Source organism: Leptonotus elevatus, chromosome 1 (genome assembly GCF_054856555.1).
Source record: "Leptonotus elevatus isolate MCC_2025b chromosome 1, RoL_Lele_1.0, whole genome shotgun sequence".
NCBI lineage: Eukaryota > Metazoa > Chordata > Actinopteri > Syngnathiformes > Syngnathidae > Leptonotus > Leptonotus elevatus.
In genome coordinates, this window is record NC_141239.1 from 38,397,368 (window position 1) to 38,420,664 (window position 23,297).

The 23,297-nt window shown below is 40.3% G+C and overlaps 1 protein-coding gene across 3 annotated transcripts; it reads left to right on the forward strand.

Annotated features, from left to right (window-relative positions):
* The first annotated feature begins 677 nt into the window (after positions 1-677).
* dnm3b (dynamin 3b) lies at positions 678-22,097 on the forward strand. Of its 3 annotated transcripts, none has more exons than XM_086097876.1 (21): positions 678-989; positions 1,303-1,685; positions 3,520-3,593; positions 3,797-3,946; positions 5,701-5,904; positions 7,517-7,615; positions 7,755-7,915; positions 8,236-8,378; positions 8,513-8,648; positions 8,940-9,007; positions 9,701-9,839; positions 10,037-10,123; positions 10,941-11,011; positions 11,110-11,164; positions 12,542-12,655; positions 16,768-16,877; positions 17,224-17,338; positions 18,017-18,184; positions 18,264-18,499; positions 18,568-18,741; positions 20,523-22,097. In XM_086097876.1, the coding sequence occupies exons 2-21, from the start codon at positions 1,525-1,527 to the stop codon at positions 20,563-20,565; spliced, it is 2,508 nt and encodes an 835-aa protein (XP_085954002.1). In that variant the 5' UTR covers positions 678-989; positions 1,303-1,524; the 3' UTR covers positions 20,566-22,097. The 3 variants fall into 3 exon arrangements, with proteins under 3 accessions (XP_085954002.1, XP_085954009.1, XP_085954018.1); XM_086097883.1 differs by having other exon boundaries at positions 1,473-1,685; XM_086097892.1 differs by having other exon boundaries at positions 1,520-1,685.
* Positions 22,098-23,297: the final 1,200 nt, after the last annotated feature.

The following is a 23,297-nucleotide window of genomic DNA, read 5'->3' on the forward strand; positions in this document are numbered from 1 at the left end:
ATATTACTATTTTACTATATACTAAGCTTTTTTTGTTTTTTGGTTTGTTTTTACATTTTTTATTTTGTACTTAAGTACATTTCATAGTCTGTACCGAAGTAATTCTTTGGTTTAAATACTTGAATCAGTGTTTCCACAGGATTTTGTACGCAAGTATTTCTACATTAGCATAAAGTACGAGTAGGCTGTTTTTTGCCACTTCTTTTCTCAACACGGTACACGGTAGGCCTACACCATACAAAACGTGATTGCTGAACCTGCAGCCAAAACATTCGACAGTAACTTTAGGTCGCCGCTGCCCCCTAGTGTTATTTTAGCAAACTGCATTTGCATGTATTTTTATGACCGCTGTAAAAAGGCCTAATGAAATCAATCAGATTTTTGCTGTCATTGCAAACCAGTGTCACAATTAGAGGTCTTAAATACTACATCTTGAAAATAAATCAATAAATTATATGCGTGTATATATTTCTGCCACACAATTAAATCCTTTGGCTTTTTGCACGTCCCGTGTTGCGCAGCCGTGCCGCATGACTCACAAGCCAAGCCAGTAGCACGGATGTAAACAGGGGGCGGGCTCAGGTAGGCCTAACCTGCACCTGCGCAGCCAATCACGTGCCGCCATCCGGCGCCTCCGCTCCCTTTTCGACGTTTCTCATTGGCTCAGCCCCGCGTCGATTTGCTGCATAGAGGCGACGCTCTTCAATTCAGCCAGAGAGAGGGAGCGAGAAGGGTAAAATGATTAATCTGTCAACGGTGAATTTGTGCTCGGAATGAGAGCCCGCTGACAGACATCCGAAGCACAGCCCGGAGAGCAGCATTAATGCGAAGGAAGCGCACATCGAACCGCCGTAGTGCCGCCATAGCAGGTGGCGTGCTTGTATAATCGTGCAGGCTCGCAGCGTCTTTGCTGCCTGATCCGAGCGTTCTTTCAGCACTGGACAGCGACCAGGACCACCGCAACACTACCGAGGAGGTCCTGAGGCGAGGTAGGCTGACACGCTGCGGTCACTTCAACGCCTTGATGCCAGTGCGAGTGTTTTGCGAGATGTGCATGCAGATGAGGGTGCTTCAGTTGGCGATTGTGATGCATTTCGCCTGAATGTAAAGATATGGAGCTTCATCCACCAAATGCCCTTGAATCGATAGGCCTGGCGTGATGCGTGTGTGTAGGGAGAGAGAGAGAGAGAGGGGGGGGGGGGGGTTGATGGTGGTGGTGGTGGTGGTGGTAGCAACTGCGCAATTGTCTGTCCCTGTCTGTTCGAGTATTTTCTACACCTCTCTCCTCTCTCTTTCTCGCAGTCCTCCCTTCTTCCATAGTCCGACTCTCTCTTGGCTCGGGGCAATGCGTGGCTAGATGACTTCACTACATCAATAAGCACCGCGGTATCCTGGACTAATATAGCAACGCCACATCCCCTCCTATTTCTCTCTTTCTCTCTCTCCATCTCCCCCTGTCTGCCTCTCTGTAGCTCCCACTCGCTCTCTTTCTCTCAATCGCTGATCCCTCCGTCCAAAGGCACCATGGGAAACCGTGGCATGGAGGAGCTGATCCCGATGGTCAACAAGCTGCAGGATGCGTTCAGCTCCATCGGCCAGGCGTGCAACCTGGACCTGCCGCAAATCGCTGTGGTGGGCGGCCAGAGTGCAGGAAAAAGCTCCGTGCTGGAGAACTTCGTGGGCAGGTAAAGTTGACCGCAGCAAATATGATAATCCCTTAACCTTGTGACATAAGAAGCCTATGGGGGCCAATCTCCGTGGCCTTCAAAGTTCAAAGCATCCATAGTCAGCTCATCATGTTTAGAGACCTCCGGGTTTAAATTGTGACCACACATACCACAACACAGCCCAATCTTGTGACTACTAGAGCGAAGCTGGATTTAGGTTGCAGCGGCACCTTGGGGATCTCGGCCAGGCGCTTGCGCTCATTATAGATCATCTTTGAAAAGATGACGCCTGGCATTTTCTGGCATTATATTCTACATGCATGGGTGCATAATCCACCCACACATTCACTAATAATCATTATTTCAGCCTTGGTATTTGGAAAAGAACAAACTATGAAAATAGCTGGATTTAAAGCAAATGCTAGTCAGTAATTGTCTTGATGTGTGGGAAATTATGAGTAACCATCTATTAGTATGACCATGCGGTGTAATACTACAACCACAATGTTGTTAAATTAATATCTCTCACTGGGTCAATCAAAAGTAAGCTCGCTCTTATTTGTACTATAAGGCAAATGTTTTCATTCCATTTCTTGTATTGGATATAATTAGACTTTGCAAATGATCATAATGTTGTGGCTTGTCAGTGTAAATGTGTGTGTGTTTATCAGCCATTTTGTTTGTAAGTGATACTATAGTAAAGCGTTGGATTGCTAGTGGCATGGAACTAATTTCTCTTAAAAGGGAAGTCAAGTAAAACTTGTTCTTTACAATAATATGTTGTATGTGCCCCCACTCGTATAAACACGGTATTCTGATTGCTGTTGCAAAATCTACAGCAAAATTCATATGTTTTTATTCCTCTCAGGGGGCGGCCATTTTGCTATTTGCTGTCGACTGAAAATGATACCAAATAAGTGAGAAGTGATCGGTCGCTACCTGAGCCGTGAGAAACTGTGATGTCATTTTCAGTCGACAGCAAGTGTCAAAATGGCCGCCCCCTGAGATGGATAAAAATGGGTGGATTTTGCTGCTTCATTCATATTCCCCAAACTCAGTATTAATCAGAATACCGTGTTTATTGATTAGTGGGGGCTGCATAGAACATATTATTGTCAAGAAAATTTCACATCATTTTTTTCAGTCTTCCTTTGCAATGCCACACAGTCATCTTGGTTAGGCATCCAGATTACCCATGACCCTGAAGCGGATCAAAATTATATAGTAAATATATGGATTGTTGTTGGTGTAACTAAACCTATAGGTTATATACAGTACTGAAGGTCGAAGAGGGTGTGCACATCCAGATGGATAAATTTGGTCTTGTTCTGGTTGGGTTGTGATGCCGAGCAACAGTCCATCTGTGCAGAACACAATCTGAATCTTGAATGGATGAGAAGTGTTGCTTTTCTTCAAAATCCTCCTACTTGTGGCGTTGGCCAGTCCTGCTGAGCATGCTAAAAAAAAAAAGTGTGTGTTTTTCTGTATGTTTCTCACTTTAGCAGGTCATGATCATCTGCGAAGGCTGAAAAATGACTTACTGTATGTTATTCAGCCAACAAAATGTGATTTTTCAGTACTGACGTTTTGCAGAAGAGCAACAGTCCTTGTATCTTTTGCACTGACATGCATTAAAGCCCCAAGAAATGGTTGGTTCTTCATTATAAATCAAGTGCCAATGCTTCATGTTCAATTGTGTTACAGGAAATTCTAGGCTGTGTAATGGCCACCATTCTAATCAGCGTTTGATCTACTTAAACGCTAAATACCGAAAAAAGCAGTCGTTTAGTATAAGATGTTTATAGTGTTGATTGTCTTGAGTGATGAATTTTGATGAGTTGTTTGTCCACAGGGACTTCCTGCCCCGTGGATCTGGCATCGTCACTCGCAGGCCCCTGGTCCTGCAGCTTATCAGCGCTACTGCAGGTGGGTTCCCGCACATTTATTTACCCGCCCACACATGCTGCTGGCACACTCACAAATTGACAAATGTAGCCTCCCCCCCCTTTTTTTTTGTCATTTAAATGGTGCTGTTTTTTTTTATTCCCTGCTCTCACTCTGGCATTCTTTCCCTCTAACATGTCGCTCCGTCGCCAGCAATCTCTGTTGCGTGTTGTTCATCTTCGCAGAATGGGCCGAATTTCTCCACTGTAAAGGGAAGAAGTTCACAGATTTCGATGAGGTTCGCCAGGAGATTGAAGCTGAGACGGACCGTATCACCGGGGCCAACAAAGGCATCTCTCCCGTCCCCATCAACTTACGCGTGTATTCCCCAAATGGTGCGAAACCACGATTCCTTCATTTTCAACTTAAGTGACGCTGTTGCATCCAAATGAGTCACGCTCGTCTTGCTCTTGTTTTTCTTCTTTTTTTTATTTTTTAAATATATCTTGTTCAAACACTACACATGCAGAGGATTTGTTTTGCAGCCTTGTCATTTGCAGTCAAGGCTGGTGATAAAAGAATGCATCAAGGTTTCTATGCTGGTATGTCTTTAATTGGGTGCACTTAAGAGGCTGTACTAAATGGTACATCTAGTGCTATCTGTGTTGATGTCACAATCCATTCAGAATGAATCAGACAGTAATTGTACCTCGTCATTAAAAAAAAAAATCTTGCTTTAGAACTGTGAAGACCCATCATCAAACTTGAATACCAGCCAATAATTAAGCCCTTGATTTCCTAATTGTCTTTTTAGAAGAAGGTTGCTTTGTTGAATCTTACCATCACTTTCAGTTGCAACACTCATACATAGTGCATGTTTATATGAATAAGTAGGCGCTATTATTAGTTCAATCTAAACTGGACACATTTGTATAATTTAAGTATGTTAGTTTGTATTGTGAATAGGTATTAGATTCGGATGGGATGATAACAGTGAGCGAAAATATTGCAGCATCACGGTATTACAGCTTTAAAATGACCTTTTTTTTGGAAATATTTGTGTAAATTAGAACATTTTGTCGCCATTGAATATGCCGGTAAACAAAATGTAGAATATTTGGTACAGAAGAAGCATGTACCATGTTAAGTTTAAACAAACAAACAAATTTGGGTTTGAGGCAATGCACATTAATCAACAGCGGCATCCATGTTTGCAGTGTTTCTTCCGTATTGCATCCTCCCTCCTCCCCCTTCACGTGTAACTGCTCGCCAAGAAGGAGGAAAAAAAGGGGATTGGAGGAATTTAACTTCAAATTCAATTTTGCAAGCAGCCAATGATATTGTGCCCTTCTTAGACATCCCCCCCCCCCTCCGAAAAGCTCATTACCGGTGACAGCCAGTATTAGTGGATATTGAAACCTTGATGTTTTAGAATCATGATAAATCGTCAAACCTGTCCATGCCTAATTGTGAACTGGTCACCTGGTCTCTTAACAGACTTTCGGCAAGATTTTGGAGTGTGGCTATTGGAATATTTAGCTCATTCCCAATGTGCCCCTACACAGTTCGCCTCACAGAACTGTCCATAAGGTCTCGATGAATAAAAAAAAAATTAAGAATCACAAATTTGTCAGTCATAGCACAGTTATGAGATTTGGAATTTGACATCAGCATGTTCACAATGTGTCAAAGTCCAAGTCATATCAGCTCCAGCTCACTTGCAACCCTAATGAAGTTAAATGCTATGGAACAGGGGTGTCAAACATACATCCCGTGGGCCAAAACTGGCCCGTCATGGGGTCCAATGTCGAAAGCAAACTGCAATTTTTAAAATTAAAATTAACTGTTGTTGCTGATTTTATTCACTGAAGGATGCACTGAAAAATTGTGAATTAATTTTTGTGAAGACATTTCATATTACTCTGCAATAAGATAATACGAAATGGGAATAGTTTCAGAATGTACTTGCACCAAAAAATCTGAAAAGATTGTGATCTATCGTTATATATCTTATTAGGCCACATTTATACTGGTCCGGCCCCTGAGTTAAAGAGTTTGACACCCCTGTTCATACAGTATAACTCGTGTGTCCAAAAATGGTCCCAAAAGCCCTGCAGTGTTCTCATACGGTGCTCTTCCTCCTGAACAGTGCTGAACTTGACTCTCATCGACTTGCCGGGGATCACCAAGGTGCCGGTTGGAGATCAACCTGTTGACATCGAGCAGCAAATCCGGGAGATGATCATGCAGTTCATCACCAGGGAGAGCTGCCTGATCTTGGCCGTCACTCCCGCCAACACTGACCTTGCCAACTCGGACGCCCTTAAACTGGCCAAGGAAGTTGATCCTCAAGGTGAGGCAGGGGCGACGACTAGGAAGGATGTAAAAAAAACAAAAAAGAGAGATTTAATCAAATAAGGCTATCCTTAGCAAGATGCTTTCAGAAAAGCAATTAGTATTTTGACCAATCTAAATTTGGGCACAACATTTATCAGCAGTGATTGCTCAGGCTTTACAGGGAAAGGCAATACTGCAGAGGGGATGATGAAGATAATTTGACCTCCAGACTGCAGAGGGGGATAAGGAGAGGACGTGCGGGAGAATGAACTAGAAGGGAAACGGGAAGAGGAGGAGGACACGGATGAAGCAATGAGGGCGGGAGGAATGAATCATTGTGCTGAATGAGGACAGGAGGGACAAGGGAGACATGCTAACTGGACTGACATTCTGACAGCCTGCCTGGAAACTAGCAGGAGAGTCAAATTCAGAATGTGCTTCCATGAATATAGTCACACAAAAACATTTTTTATCTGGAATTTCTCAGTCTGTCATAATAAATCATATAATTAATATTAAGCTAAGATGCTGTGCATGAGAATGATTATAGTTCACATTAGCCCCTGACCCCAATTAATTTCAAGGAAGAACGAGGGGGATTATGCGAGGAGGGGAAGAGAAAAGGCAGGATGAAATGAAAAAGTTATTGTAGTTTTGAAAATTATATGAATATGCAGTCCATTATCAATAAGTCTGTCAGTCAATCAAACGTTATTTATATAGCACTTCCCATACATAAAAATGCAATCAAAGTCAACAAACAGCTCTTCACACTCACTTTCACACCTTTGGGCAATTTGGAGCTTTCAAGTCACTTAAGAAACATTTTGCCAGAATGGGAGAGGAAGCCGAGGTCGGAGGTTTTGGGTTCAATCCTTGGCTGGGTTGTACCAAAGACAACAAAAAAAAATGGGACCAATTTGCCTCCCTGCTTGACACTCAGCAGTATGTGTTGGAATTGGGCGGTTAGATCACCAAATGATTCCCAAACCTGGCCCCTGCTGCTGCTCACCGCTCCTTTAGGGGATGGGTCAAATGCAGAAAACGTTTTTATTAGTTTTATTTTGTTGAAAAGGCTTCATTTTAGTTAAGTCTTTTTTTAGTTTTGGGATTAGTTTTAGTTTTAGTTTTAATTTTAATATAATATGGAGTATATGTCAAGTGCAAGATGAAAAAAAAAAGGTCACTAAGCATTGTGTAATAACGTAAACTACAGTTCTTATCTGACTTTTTTACCTTCATTTTTCTGTACAGGCGTACAGCAATACCAACATAAATATAAAAGCTAATGCGTGAGATTATTTGACAAAGCTGAAAATGAAGGTCTGTTTTGGTATAATTACAGTTAATTTTAGTTAGTCTATTTGTAGTTTCAGTTGTTCTTTGCTTTTTAAAGCTTTTTTAAATTGTATTTTATTTCGTTAATATTTTTTGTCAATTTTAGTTATATTTATTTTATTTTTATTTTATTTATTAATTATTTATATAATTTTGGTTGTATTTTTTCCCGTGTTACTTTTCATTAACTATAATAACCTTGCTTCTACTGTGCTTTACATATTCACATGAAGTAGTGTACTTGATGACATGGAGCATGTGACTGCAACGTGGCCACCTCTGTCCCGTAGGTCTGAGAACTATCGGCGTGATCACCAAACTGGATTTGATGGACGAGGGCACAGATGCCCGTGACGTGCTGGAGAACAAGCTGCTGCCACTGAGAAGAGGTTTGTTGGCAGACTAGCCGGCAGCGTCCGTCACACAACTCAAGCCTGCTTTCCTTTTTTTTCTCCCCCCCTTCTCTCTCACTCCCCCAGGATCAGTCATTATTTTGGTCAATTTGTGTCCCTCTGTGTTTGTTTTCAGGCTACATTGGTGTGGTGAACCGCAGTCAGAAGGACATCGATGGGAAGAAAGATATCAAAGCAGCTCTGGAGGCTGAGAGAAAGTTCTTCTTCTCTCATCCGGCGTACCGGCACATAGGGGACAAAATGGGCACCCCACGCCTGCAGAAAGTGCTCAATGAGGTGATTATAGATTTACTCGCAGTGCACTTTGCATAATTAATGAGACAGTGGCCTAGATCACCCCCCCCCCCCCACTTCCATTATATGACACATCATTGTGAGAGATGAGAGACAATGTCTATACAAACAACACTTGTTAATTTAGGGAAACCAAAATATTGCATAACATTTCTTCTACGTGCAATCATAAACATTGCATAAAAATGTATACCTTCTTGATTTTGCCATTTACAATTGAGCGTTATTATATTTGGAAAGGCAGACTTTTTTTTGTTTTTGGTTGAAGTATTTAGCAAATTATTGAAATTGTGTTCCCATAGCAACTGACCAACCACATCCGAGACACTCTGCCAGCCTTTCGCAGTAAGCTTCAGTCCCAGCTGTTGGCTCTGGACAAGGAGGCCGAGGAATACCGAGGATACCGACCAGATGACCCGTCCCGCAAAACCAAGCAGCTGTTGCAGTCAGTATAATAGCACCCCCCCCCCACCCCAGTTTCACCCGTAAAATAACATCACACGTCATATTAATTGGCAATTTAAAAAATATATATATTATGTATTTACTGCAGCTGCTCATGATGCATATATTTTTCAGGATGGTGCAGCAGTTCTCTGTGGACTTTGAGAAGAGGATCGAGGGTTCAGGTGACCAAGTGGACACAGTGGAATTGTCAGGTGGAGCCAAAATCAACCGCATCTTCCATGAGCGTTTCCCATTTGAACTGGTCAAGGTAATCTTTCTATCGATTCTATCGCCTTGCAATGGGACCTTCTTTTTTTTTTTCAGAAGGCCTTCAGATTTTTCTATTTGAAAATGATTGTGTAATATAACTCCTACAAGGTTGCTTGTGCAATTTACTGAACGTCAGGCTGAGCATATTCTTTAAATAATTTGCCTTCTTCTTCTTTGTGCACATGGCCCCGCCATATTGTCTGAGCTCTCTATTAAGTCATTACAATGGTAGTCACACACTGCACTCGCTACTTCACTAAAAGCCCTAATTTTCTCTGGTTTTTTTCAGATGGAGTGTGATGAGAAGGAGATGCGTCGTGAGATCAGTTATGCCATCAAGAACATTCACGGTATCAGGTGGGTGTCTTTTCCTTTTATCGCTTATTGCACTAATCAAGTAGGCTACAATATGGCCTTACATAATGCTAATTCGGGTTTCTAGTCAGATACTCAAATATTTGATGTAACTGTTGAAGCTGCAACACTTGACTACACACAAAAAGCCATCCCAAGTGGGGATTAAAAAAAATAGAAGCAAATTTAACGGCAAGCCAGATATCTAAAAATATGTTTTTCATGGGAGAAGCCTTTATTTTCTCTTTTCTTTTGCTTTGTCACTGTTGTTCTTTTTACAGCACCCGCATCTTTAAATGATATGTTTCATTTATCCAGAAATTCTTTCAAACAACAGCAACAGCAGTTTTAAAACATTTGAGTAATAATCTATATATTGTTTGAACCAAACTATCGTAAAATATACCTGCTGTATTTTTTAGGACCTTTGGGCTAAATTAGCAAGTCGTTGGAATTTACCTTCACTTTCACCGAGTATATGATACTGTATTTTTTTTCATTCTACAAAAAAAATAAAAGCAGTTGACATGTTGACAGCATTGAAGGTTTTTACGTACCACTATTGTGGACATCTTAAATACATCAAAACATGCACTAAATGCAGTAGATAGCTATACATTTGATAAAAGACAATAATATTGAGTAGTAGAACAACTTTCATCGGCATTCTATCTTTTTTCTCTGTCTGGGTGGCAGGACGGGCCTGTTCACTCCAGACATGGCGTTTGAAGCAATTGTGAAGAAACAGATCATCAAGTTAAAGGAGCCCTGTGTCAAGTGCGTGGACATGGTCATCCAGGAACTCATCAACACTGTACGCCAGTGTTCCAACAAGGTGATTCATACAGTTTTATACTCTGCAAAGGCTTGACAAAATGCAGTGAGAACAATTCAAAAAGGTCTGAAAGTTTTTTTCGTTTTGTTTTTTACAATAACATTAAAACTGTAATGTTTCCCGTATGGATTTTACAGTTCTTTATCAGCCGGGCATTATGTGGAAGTGATGATATGCTGTGTGTGGTGTGTTTACAGCTGGAATGTTTCCCAAGGCTGCGTGAAGAAACAGAGCGAATTGTGACTTCTCATATCCGAGACCGAGAAAGTCGGGCCAAGGAACAGGTAACATACAGTACTTGATTTGTTCTGTGTCATCATACAGCACATTCTCACAGTAGTGTATTGATTGGTATAATATTAGTTATGTGCACAAATGTGTAATGTATTCATTTTGATACTGTTATATTCAAAGTAGCATTTTTGCATGTTTGGAAATAAGCTTTTAGATTTTTTTAGAAGTTTTTTACCTTGGCTGTTTGAACAATTTTATTGATCATTTAATCCAAAATGTTGTACTTTGTAATTAAAAATTTTTTTGTCCCACTCTGTACTTAGCTTGTTAACCTAACTAGCTTTATTATGTAAGAGCAATATATATATATATATATATATATATAAAATATATATCTCACTTTTCCTCAGAAGAAAAATAAAATTTGTCTATTTTAATTGCTGTTTATTGTTTCAGGTTTATAAATGTTTATTTTCTAATACATACATACAGAAGTCGGGGGGAAAAAAGTAGTTTTGAGAAGTTAGCCTTTCTTGCTAACCTTACTAGTTTTGTTATTTAACAATAAGATAACAGATTGTAAAAAAAAAAAAAAATAAAATCATTATTTCTCACTAATAAAAGTTAAACGTGTCTATTTTACTTGCTGTTTGTTGTTTTCAGGTTTAGAAATGTTTTTCTAATTTATATAGTGGTTGAGGGACAAAACTATTTGTGGGAATGTACCACCCAGTTAGCCTTTAGTCTGCTACCCAACAAGCTTTGTTATGTAACAACATTAACAAAGCACATTGTCCAAAATATTGATCTCACGAATCCTCGGAAAAAGTCTAACCTGTCCATTTGAATTGATGTTTATTGTTTCAGGTTCTGCTGGTGATAGACATTCAGCTCTCTTACATCAACACTAACCATGAGGACTTCATCGGCTTTGCAAAGTATATACTTACATTGTGTAGCTTTACGTCACCCTTAGACAATGAAAAACTTTCCAATTCTCTATTGATTTTCACCCCCACCCCCTTTTACTCCGCAGTGCGCAGCAAAGAAGCAGTCAGACGAACAAGAGTCAGAGTTCAGCAACAAATCAGGTGAGGGATTTGTCCCACATATTGTGCACACATGGACGAGATATCAAATATAGTCTTCCATTGAAGTTCATCTATTGCATTTTGCACAACATATGTGCTTTTATTTTTAGATGTGTCTGTTGTTGTTGTTTTTTCCCTTTACTGCATTATATTTGTAACTGGGCACCGGGCAGCTGTGTATATTTTATTTGGCCTTATGATCACACTGGATTTGCTTTTTGCCACCGCCATCACATCAATGTTGTTGTTGAGACCTTTCCCTTTGTTTGAACCCCTCCTGTGTCATCAAGGTACCACTTTGCATTTCATCCCCATCCCTTAGTGAGAATGTCAGCTGCCCTCTTATGGGTGTCTGTGGGTGAGTATTACTCATTGTGGGTTCTGGTTTGCAATCTCATTTGTGCCTGCAATAACGCATCTGCCCAAAGTATGGTGCTCTCTGCCACTGTTGCCTTCACAGGAACTTGACCTAACCTCTGCAAGACTCACAAAATGTCTACCGACAGTTTCAATCTGTTTCAAGTTAACTTCAAGTTTGTGAGAGTATACAAATTGACGACATGAAGTTCCCCATTGCAGGACTAATAAAGTCCTATTCTATTCTATTCTATTCTATTCTATTCTATTCTATTCTATTCTATTCTATTCTGTTCTATTCTGTTCTATTCTGTTCTATTCTGTTCTAAAAACACCACATTCCTCCTTGTTGCAGGCCTCCTCTCCTCCTGCATCAGGCCTGATTGTAAGACATTATCAAACAATCGCTTGCTGTCTAACACCTTCACCCACCAAGGCCCCAGAATTCGGCTGATTAAAATATCTTATCTAGTACATACATACATGGACATAGGTATTGGAACACCTACAATCATTTTAAGTACAAGGAAATACACCTTTTTTGCAGCTATAATAGGGCCTGCTTCCAAAGTTATATTTCCATCTTGCTGCAGCTTTTTCATTTGTGCCAATGACAGCAGCAGCTTCGAAATAATTTGAGTAACCTCCTTAGTGTGTTTTAGTGGGGTGGTGCAAGACTGACAGTAATCTGACATAATAATCACTTGGCGTGTTTATGCAGGGCTGGTGGGGTTACTTCAACTAACACAATGCACACACACGTCTTGTCTTATTGTTTGCCTGAAGCACTTAACACAATGGTCACTTAATAATGAGCTAACACGGCTTTTTCTTGTGGCGGACACACTTCCTTGAATGACACACCATGACACGGCTAACCCTTGCCACTGCACACATTTCATCGCAATTCCAAGCAAATTATTATATCTTGTGTCCACCCCTTTTCTTGTCCTCTAGCTTTTCATTGCCGATATTTATATGATGTATTTTTACAAGTTTTGACCTTATTGGCCTCCTCAGGTCATCCGCAAAGGCTGGCTGACCATAAACAACATCAGCATCATGAAGGGAGGAGCCAAAGAGTACTGGTTTGTGCTTACTGCTGAGAGCCTCTCCTGGTTCAAGGACGACGAGGTGAGTTGTACCTACGACATATTTGATCAAACGTGGAAAATGAAGGTAGGATTTTGGCCATCTCAGATGAAAGTTATGAGGAATGTTGGGAAGAAGAAAAAACAGCCATAGCTATAAAATGATGGTCGTATGTTTCACAGTAGGAAAGGCGTGAAGGTTTCATAAAAGATCTCAGTGTGAGGTAGTACGGTGGACAAGTCATTACTAGCACTTTTGCATCAAAGTTAGAAAGCCGGGGTTCAAATCTCACCTCTCACATTCTTAAAAGGTATATGTTAGGTTCATTGAAGACTTTAAATTGCCCATATGCCACCTGTTTGTATTCAAATTGTCAAGAATTCCGAAAATAAACCTGAATGGATGCGGCAGAAATTCTAAAAAAGAAAAAAGAAACTACAATTCGCCAAAAAGTTTTTACACTTGGAGTGGGTGGATTTTTCAAAAGGAATAAAAAGGAAAATGCAAATGTTGGCTATAAAAACAGGTTTTGCGAATAAATGATGACATGTTTTGACCGGATATTACATCACAAGTACATATTGTTGTCAAGACATTGAAGACGTTGAATTATTTCTGGGATTCATAACAGTCTCATCTTCTCTCAATATTTCACAAAATAATAACAAATGGAAATGGGCATGATGTTTGATTTGCGCATTGTCGCTAAATTAATTTGAAAAAATTAAAAACATTTGGATGGTAACCCCACTAATGTCAGTCAACAATGTTGGCGTCTGGCAGAAACCTACCATCTCCAAAAGCATCATTTCAGGAAGAAAAAACAAAAACAAACAATAAAACAAAAGTCTCTTACAGTGGATCAACCAATACGAACACACCACGACATGATGTGAATATCACTGCATACACGCAGCCGCTATCATCAGAACTCAAAAAATAAATAAATAAATAAATAAATACATAAATAAATTAAAAAAAGAGCAATGATGATGACATTTCCGAATGAACAATACTGAGCTCTTTATTAGAAAAGAAAAAAGAAAAAAAGAAAAAAAAAAAGAAAAAAGAACTCAAAACAAAGGAGATGGAGGTCAAACAGTGGAAGGACATTTACTTGGCAAGCGCAACATTTTGTTGCCACGACAACAATCTGAGGCGGACACAATGATGATCAAATCAGCTGTTCTGTAAACAAATTTAAATGTTTGCTCCATTCCACAATAATGTAAACATTCCATAAACTAATGATCAACTCATTTTATTTTATTTTCAAACCATACGGTATAGAACAGGCTAATTGAGACAAGAAAATGACTCACATATGAGGTAAAAAGCGCATTTAATTATTTACATCTGATCAATAGAAATAGCTGCAATGACTGAAGCCAGATGCTGGTGCAGATGTGGTCGCTGGCGTGGTTGGCTGGCTGTTGCCTATCTGCCTGTCTGTGCCTGCTGTACAGGTTGGAGGATATTCTGCACAGCAAGTGTAGATAGGCGGACACACCGCAACCTCTTCGGCTTGTGATGCAGAGCTAAAGATTCACATTCATTACTTTACAAAGAAATGAGAATACAGATGTTTATTGGCACTATATTAAATCAACCACAGCCTGTCTGAAAGTGTCGTTGATTGTAAATCATTTGAAAATGCTCACACATGTGGAATTATGACATGCTTTCTTTTACGTTCCGTCATTTCTTTCTTCTCTGCACAGTTCTTTCTCCTGGGAATTCAGGCATTTGTTTCATCTTTGCAAATTTGGACGCTTCCCAAGCTCAACCACATGTTCACTCTCAGACACCCAAAATATATGAACAGCACTCACTGTCAGACTGCACACAGGCCGCACGGCATTGGGGGTTCAGATTGTCATTTGATACCTTAGTGTGGCAATGCAGGAAATTATAGACTTCACCAGTGCGGCCTTGTATATTTCCGTTTTACACTCTGTGAACTTTCTACAGTCACATACACATGCACGTGCATACACTGAGTGCTGCGATCCCCTCGGTGCGGTTGGCATTGGAACGGCTTGCGTTCCTGTTGGGAAAATGGAGAGTTTTTAACCCGAGACATTAGCCTCTAACAGTTCTGTCGCGAAAAAAGATTCCATTTTAAATGAGCAAAGTATTCATTAAAACTTGATAAAAACTCTCAACTCTCTCAACATTCTCTTTAGTAGGCTTCTATGCCAAGCGACAGCAGAGAAATCCACCTCCATTTACGTTAAGTGGCCCAAGTCCATTTTGGCCACCCACTGAAATGATTTTGTCTGAGTCTGACTGTATTTTTTAAACTGCACTTGATTGATTGTCCCGCTCTCCTTTGGCGAGTGTTTGATGCTTTGCAGGCACCTCCGCTCCTCCCCCTCCTGTGCAGCACATCTTCCGCAACGTGCTAGGCTAGCAGCCTGCACATGGACTCTTTCATGTCTGCTAATTTTTTTTGATGATATCAACATTTTACTGTTATCACTCAATAGTCAGACTTCTACCATTGGTAATTTCCTTAAAGAGTTAACAGATTACTGTTTATTCCCCAAAAATAAATGAAAAAGGACACGCGAGTTCTAAATCACTTACGTCAAAGTATACATGAATTCGGATACAGCAAGGAAAACAGAGCCACAAAACAAATAGGTTGGAAAGCTTGGAGACACGCACGGAAAGACAGACTGACAGAAGAAGGTCCATGCCCAGTCTAACCAATGTGCAGACTACTGTACACCAGTATGACAATGAACAGGTAGTCTGAACACTGGGTGGACGGAACCGGAATGAAGTGTCAGGCCTTTTGCTGTTTTCTGCCATTCCAGCTGCTCGCTGCTCTGAAGTGTCGTCTGTGCCCTCCCATGTTGGCACCGAGGATCCCATCAACCGAAAGCTCTTAAAAGTGCAATTGGCTCGTCAGAGTTGTCGCCTCCCCAGCTTTTAGGTGCACAGCTCTTGGTGTGTTTATTTTTTCAGTAGCAGTTTGCACCTTGGGTCCCCTCACGGTTGGTTTCGGTCATGCCGGCCATGAAGAGTATCCAGTCCTGACGTGGCATATTCGCCCAGACGACTGGGGCAGACTGGCTGCACGTTCAGGGAGGGGATGTTTCAAAAAAGAGGGAGATGGGGGGGTGAGTGAGAAAGGGAGAGGAAGCAAGAGGAAGAGGGAGGGGACCTATGTGACCATATATGGAGTGTCCTGACCCCTTTGGGAAGACAACCCAGAATGAGTCCGCCGAGTTTCAGCATTCTGCGGTTCTCTTCTTTCATTTGAATTCAAACATGCGACAATTTACCTTTACTTGTCGGACCATCAGCAAATCTCCAAATCGACTTTGGTGTTTGTTCTCCGACTCAGTCTTCCCTCTTTCGCCCGCCGTCTTAACTTCAAACATACTCCTCCTCCTCTGGTTCTCCGAGCGCTGCTAAGCACTAACAGATGTTGAATTTTAACGCCAGGCTGTCATTTAATCTCGCGCTCTCTCCCGCCTTCTTCCCAAAAAAAATCAGGCAGGAAGTGGGCCCCTCTGGAATGGAAAGAAAAAATATTGAGAAACTACTGAGTGGCGTGGGGGGGATAAAAGTAAAAAAGACAAATAATCCAATCAAAGACAAGAGGTGAGGATGAAGTATGAAAATGATGAAGAGAATCGTTTGGCCCAAAGGCTCTGTCACGAGCTCACTTGTTTTTCGATCACCACGCCTGAGCCTTGCACCTTAAAAGATCAACATTGTGTTTGAGCAGTGCATTATGTGGAGCTCCAGTGCTTTTAGACATCTGCATTTCCTCTGACTTGACCACCAGAGTTTTCTCCAGCCTGGAGCTACCAGCTCTCCTTTTTGTATAACGCACCGTGAAGGACGACTGCGTCCTGAACCCGCTCTATAATGACTTCCACATGTGCTCTCGTTCCCTCTCTTTTTCTCTCCATTTCTTTCTTCCCCCTCTTACTCCCACTTTTACCTCCCACTCTCATTTCTCCCCCATTCCTCCTCCCTCCTGTCACCCCTTCTCTTTCGACTCACCCCCTCTCTCGCCTTTCCTTAAAACCAAATGTTGCCTCCTACTTGCCAACGATTGCCAGGACTGTGTGCACAAATTATCATTGCGCAATCCACAACGAGACAATAACAAATGGCGTTGCTCTTGTTCACAGGAGAAAGAGAAAAAGTACATGCTCCCTCTGGACAACCTGAAAGTGCGTGATGTTGAGAAGAGTTTCATGTCCAGCAAGCACATATTCTGTATTTTTAATACAGAGTCAAGGTCAGCCACCAGTGCTTTATAAAATGAATATCAATTTGTAGTTTTATAGAACACATGGCAATTATATCGTGCAGCATTTGAAATATGTTTTGGATTATCAGTTATGTAGTCCGGCCAACAAACTAATACACACGGAAACAACTCCATTCAATTCACTGGCAATACTTAAAGCTGTTTATTTATTTATTTATTTATTTTTTACAAACTTATTTTATAATGGCAAACACTGTTTTGATATAAATCGTTTTAGTATATATATTTTTTTGAAAGATGTATGAATCTTCTACTCATCTGTGTTTTTCGAAACAATTGACTTGTTTTATGCACGTTGTGCTGTGGTATGCAGGAATGTGTATAAGGACAATCGCACTCTGGAACTGGCTTGTGACTCTCAGGATGATGTGGACAGCTGGAAGTCTTCTCTGCTACGTGCCGGGGTCTACCCTGAGAAGACCACCACGGTTAGAACACTTTTGTTTAGTGATTGTTATGACTGAAAAAGTGCTGCAATCTGCATTAACCTTTGCTGCGCTTTGTGCGAATTTACTGGCGTGTATATGTTTTGTTTAGCCATTTGTATTGATAACACTTTTAACTCATTCACTGCCATTGACGGCTATAGACGTCAAAAATTCATTTGAACTACAGTATTTCTATTAGTTTAACATGTTTTTCCACTTTTGTTAACAAGAGTATGAAAACTTATAATTTTTTTGTTGTACATTTAGAACAGATAATTTGTGATTAATCGCGAGTTAACTAGTGAAGTCATGCGACTAATTAGGATTAAAACATTTAAACGCCTGACGCCCCTAATTTATAATAATCTTTTCTTTTTTTAATCTATTTATTTAGGAGGGGGGGATTACAAAAATGAGGGGCGTCAGGCGATTACATTTTTAAATCCTAATTAATTGCATGACTTCACTAGTTAACTCACGATTAATCACAAATTTTATATCTGTTCTAAATGTACAATGAAAAAATGTCTAGGTTTTCATACTTATTAACAAAATTGGGGGGAAAAAAATGATAATAATACAAATAGTTAAAATTAATTTTTGACATCGATAGCCGTCAATGGCAGTGAATGAGTTAAAATTAAATGTATTTTTTTTTTCCCTCTGGAATTCTCAAAGGTTGAAAGTGAGTCCTCCACTACCACCTCGGATAACTTCTCCATGGACCCGCAGTTAGAGCGAAAAGTGGAAACTATCCGTAACCTGGTTGACTCCTACATGGCCATTGTTAACAAGTGCATCCGGGATCTCATGCCTAAGGCTATCATGCATCTCATGATTAATAATGTAAGCAAGTGGCTCACTTCCTATGTATGTTTATTCTGCATCCTAATGCTCAATCTGCACTTTCTCTCTCTGCCACTAGGTGAAGGAGTTCATCAATGCAGAGATGCTGGCCCAGCTGTACTCTGCAGGTGACCAGAACGCCCTGATGGATGAGTCCCAGGAGCAAGCCCAGAGGCGGGATGAGGTGCTGAGGACCCACCAGGCTCTAAAAGAGGCCTTGGCTATCATTGGGGATATCTCAACCACCACCATTACGGTTCCTCTGCCACCCCCTGTTGACAATTCTTGGGTTGAGGGAACATGCGGTGGTCGCAGGTACTTCATTGTAATGTCATTGATAAAAAATAAAAAAATAAAAACATTGTAAACCTCCTACATTGCAGGTCACCTCCTCCAAGCCCCACTGCCCCGAGGAGGATGTCTGCAGGCCAGCGCCCAGCACCTCGAGGAGCCCCACCACCACCAAACCGCCCGGGTCCCCTGGGGCCCTTCAATAACAGTGCCGAGAGCCCCCAGGCTCCGAGCCGCCCAAATAGGGCCCCCCCAAGCATTCCCAGGTGAGTACAAGAATCCATGTGATGTTTGTTTTACGCTTAGCTCGGCGCTCTACTGGGCAAAGAAAACTTATATTTGGTAATGCACATGGCTGACAGACAGACATGATTCTCCTGCTGCAATGGTAAGAATGAAATGATAAGAATTAAACATGATGCTTTGGATTTGACTGGATTAGGGCTTTATGTAACTAATCTAACCTCTAGAAGTGATACAGTGGCTGTCATTTAAGATTTAGAATATTTATATTATGTTATATATATTCTGTATGGAATACATTGCAACACAAATTTTATTTCATTTTTTGTCAAATGGGTGGATGACCAATACATGTTGATATGGCATCAGCTTTGCAAATAATTAAATTAATTCAGCACAGAGACACAAAACCAAGTTAAAAAAAAGTTTGATCCATCCCTTTATCTTTACAAGAATTTACTTGCTCTCATAAACAGGCTTTCCAGTAAAACATTTTGTGCATAAGTGCGACTGTAAATCAAAAACAAGGGAAATTCCACAGAGCATTTATTTTCTTAAAGCTTTAATTGTTCCAGCATGCTGGCTAACCATTATATTTCAAAACAGTTTTTTCCACCATAGAATGACTTGTTTCCAAGTCAATTTGTTGGCATTATAAAACTTGAATTAAGTCAACGCAAATGTTTTAAATAGCCATTTTATACGTTGTAAATTTCTATGCAAGAGTAGTATGAAGTAGTATGAAGTTAACCACTGAGAACCACCACACGGCTGAACGGCAGTGAGCCGTCATGTCATAGTTTTCATGAATGCCATTTGCAAGTAAATGATGTTTGCAACGTCGCAAGATGTAATAGGCTAGCCAATCAAGAATGCCGTCTTATCACATCATTCTTAAACAACAAAAACAAGCGTTGCCATGTATGATGCAAGATCCAAACCATACCAATACAACATACAGTTTAATAAATTACACTAAAGCTTCTCACACAATATAAAGAATACAAATATAAAATGAAACTATATTTATGATTTTATACGTCATACATACCTGTGTCTAAAAAGCAAACCCTTTCTTGACAATAATGTTGTATTTGACCTCACTAGTCTAAACATGACATTTTGATTAATATTACATTTGTGGAATTTAGCAGCAAAATCCATCCGTTTTTATCCATCTCTAACAACCAATCATAGCTCAGCTTCAGAAAACAGGTGAGCTGTGATTGGTCGTTCCCTGAGCAACATTGATGTCATCTTCAGTCAACAGCAAGTGGCAAAATGGCCGCCCCCTGAGATGGATAAAAACGGCTGGATTTTGCTGCTTAACTCATATTCCACTAACATAATACTAACCAGTATACCATAGACTAGTGGGGAAATATAGATCATATTCTTGTCAATAATTTTTTGGAAGGTTGACCTCATTTCAAAAATAATAAACTGTGCATGTTATTTTGGCTTCAAATATGTATTTCAGGTATCCTCGATGAACAGGCTTTGCTGTACATTGTCCATGTGACTAATAAAGTACCTTAGGTTGCCTCTGTGCCGCAATAACTTGCCTTTTTTCTGGTCGTCATATTTCATTTGCATGTTGATTTCTGTGTGACATTAATAGGGTAATAATTATAGAGTCTTTTGTATGACCTTTTGAATGTTGAAACATTGACATTCCATTGTATATTGTGTGCAACCTTATTTAACTTGTACAAACACTGTGACTAATCTCTTTTCTTTCTTTTTCTCCCTTGTGTGTCGTTCTTCTTCCTTCCTTCACGTCATGGTTCGATCCTCACCCAAGTCGACGACCACCACCATCTCCTACAAGACAAGCACCGCCATAATCATCCGAAGGGATTGCTCTTCTTCTTCTTCTTCTTCCTCATTCCTCCCCCCTTCTCTCTTAGCCATGGCTCTGCTGCCCTGTGCTCTCCTTAGTGCAAAATGTGTCCCCTTTGACCCCAAGTCTCCTGCCAGTTGACCATGTCCATATATCTATGTACAGTATTGTACTCGTCTTGTGGTGCGTGTTTGTGTGCGCTTGTTGCTCGCCTGTGGTCCAGGTTTGCTTTAGCAGAACCACATCCTAGTATCGTCCACCGATACCTCTTCCCCTCAACCCCTCACCAAGTCAGCCACCACCAGAACTTGCTGCTTCGACATGAAAATATGCTCAGCCTCCGTGCTGCCGGATTCATTCCAAAATGCAGCATGGCACATAAGCTGCTTTTATTGCATGGGAGTGTATGTGTGTGAATGTGTTGTGCGCGGATGGGGGAGAGAGTAATTTGCCTATATGGAGACTCAAATTCATTTAGTATTAATTTATTGTGCAACCCTCCCATAAGTGTGGTAATATAAACCTATCGTTCTCTATAGGAACACAAGTTGTATCTTAGTATGTGTGCGTGTAAACATGCATTTGTGTGCAAGTGACGCTGTGCGTGTACGAGTGCGCGGGAACACGTATGCATACACAGTCCGTCTGCACGTTTGTTGCCGTTTCGGTTGTATTCGTTTTTATGTTCAAAGCTGTTAATGATGAGTCATAACCCTCGGGGTAAATTTACTATTGGACTTTTGTGAGATGTTTGTGTGTTGTAGTAGCAGCCGTACACACATTAGCAAGGCTGAGGAGCACCATCAGTATTCTCCATATCAAACAGCCTCAATACTACACTTAACCTTGTCATAGGTGTCCACCTGTGCTGTATCAATGGTCAAAGTCGTGACCCTTGACGCCTTAAGCTCAGATACAGATGCTGACTGCTGTTGTGGCTGGAACACGCTTGGATGTTTACCTGCGGATTAACAGCTAGCATGATTTGACATCTTCCCCTTTTAGCCTTTATCTCAGGTTTGAAACACGCAACCAACTTAATGCACACGAAAGATGGACGTTCTATTTATTTGTTCAACTCCCTATATTCTTTTAATCACACACTCATCATGTCAGCCAGTCAGCATCTGTGTTGGATCTTAAGCAGCTATTGTTAGTGTTCAAGTGCTTCTCTGTCAGTTTGTTCATGTGTATATGGTCCTAAACTGTGTTCTGGTTCTGCTGTATATAGGTATTGATAAGGAAATACTGTACCTGTGGACTATTGAGACTTCACAATGGATCCTAGCGCTTTAATGGTTCTCTATCTATTGACTCAACAACTAATTTAGACTGCCTTACCGGCATGAATTACAATTCTATATTGCCAAAGCTAAATATATATAGAGAATTTCAGAGTATAAAAAGAAAACTAAAGAACAATAATGAACGATTCCATTGAGTAAGAGAGAGTATAATGGGAAATTGCATCTATTGTTATTTTCTGTGTCTCTGTATTGTTCCTCAATAACAATAATAAAAAGTCCTACTTCTCAACAGTGTTCATTGAGTTCATTAAAATACTCACTATAATGGCTGCTCTTAAAGATTAGTCAAATTGATATGTCATTTTTTCATCTGATAACATTTGAAGATAAAGTTAGAAATGACAGAAACATTCTCACAAGCCACACTTTGGAGCAATCGCCCCCCATTGTTGCCAAGCCATACTGTGAAGTGGAATACTGTACACTGAAAAATGGATTGCTCACCATTTAAAAGCAAGGCAGACACACACGAACAAATATCCATTCCAACTCACACACACGAAGGACAATTTAGTCTTCAATAAATCTATAGTGTAGGATTGTGGGAGGAATCCAGAGTGTCTGTTGGGAGCTCGCAGCCCTGCTAACCAATGTTCCACAAGTTTAAATTATTTTATAAATGGGCTCTTTAGTGTTGTTTGAAGAATGTTCATAGTTTATGCCTCATATCATTATTTATCAATGCATGATGGATTCGTTAATTTGGAATCATAAGTGATAACCCTGTTCTTGTTGTTGTTTTTTTTGTACTATCAAAGTCATCACCAGTTAAAAATTGTTTGAGGTTTAAAGGTGGAAAATGGTCTTCTAAACCCCGAAGTTAATTCAAAGTGTACATAATGCTTTTAGTTGTCATCTGCACAGTTTAATACAACTGTTTTCAGCCTTGATTTAAAAAAAACAATCAAACAAAAAACAAACAAACAAATAGCATAATTGAGTTGTGCGTCTATTTTAACCTGACAGTTTCTGAGTGGGATCGATGTCGTCTCATTCGTACTTCATCTGATAGATGTATTTCCTTGAGTCCCTCCGTCCTCCTCTACTTTTGCTGATCTCCGTTCCACACACGCCATCTAGCGACACTAATAATGAATCTCATGTTTAAAACGTCTGCTCAGATAAGTGATAATGCACATTAACATAAACTATAGCATTAGCGGCTGTTTTCAGGAAGTCCAAATACACATTATTATTATTATTATTATTATTATTATTATTATTATTATTATTATTATTATTATTATCATCACGATTGTTATCATTTAAAGCTTACTAAGTTTGTTTTTTTCCTCGTAATATTTTAATTACACACACACACACACACACACACACACACACACACACACACACACACACACACACACACACACACACACACACACACACACACACACACACACACACACACACACACACATATGATTAA

Excerpts from the sequence above, each read along its gene's own strand:
- dnm3b (XM_086097876.1), top strand. The coding sequence starts at position 1,525 with ATGGGAAACCGTGGCATGGAGGAGCTGATCCCGATGGTCAACAAGCTG. Across the intron at positions 8,379-8,512 it reads AAAACCAAGCAGCTGTTGCA|GATGGTGCAGCAGTTCTCTG; the intron begins GTCAGTATAATA and ends TATATTTTTCAG. Across the intron at positions 16,878-17,223 it reads ATTTTTAATACAGAGTCAAG|GAATGTGTATAAGGACAATC; the intron begins GTCAGCCACCAG and ends TGTGGTATGCAG.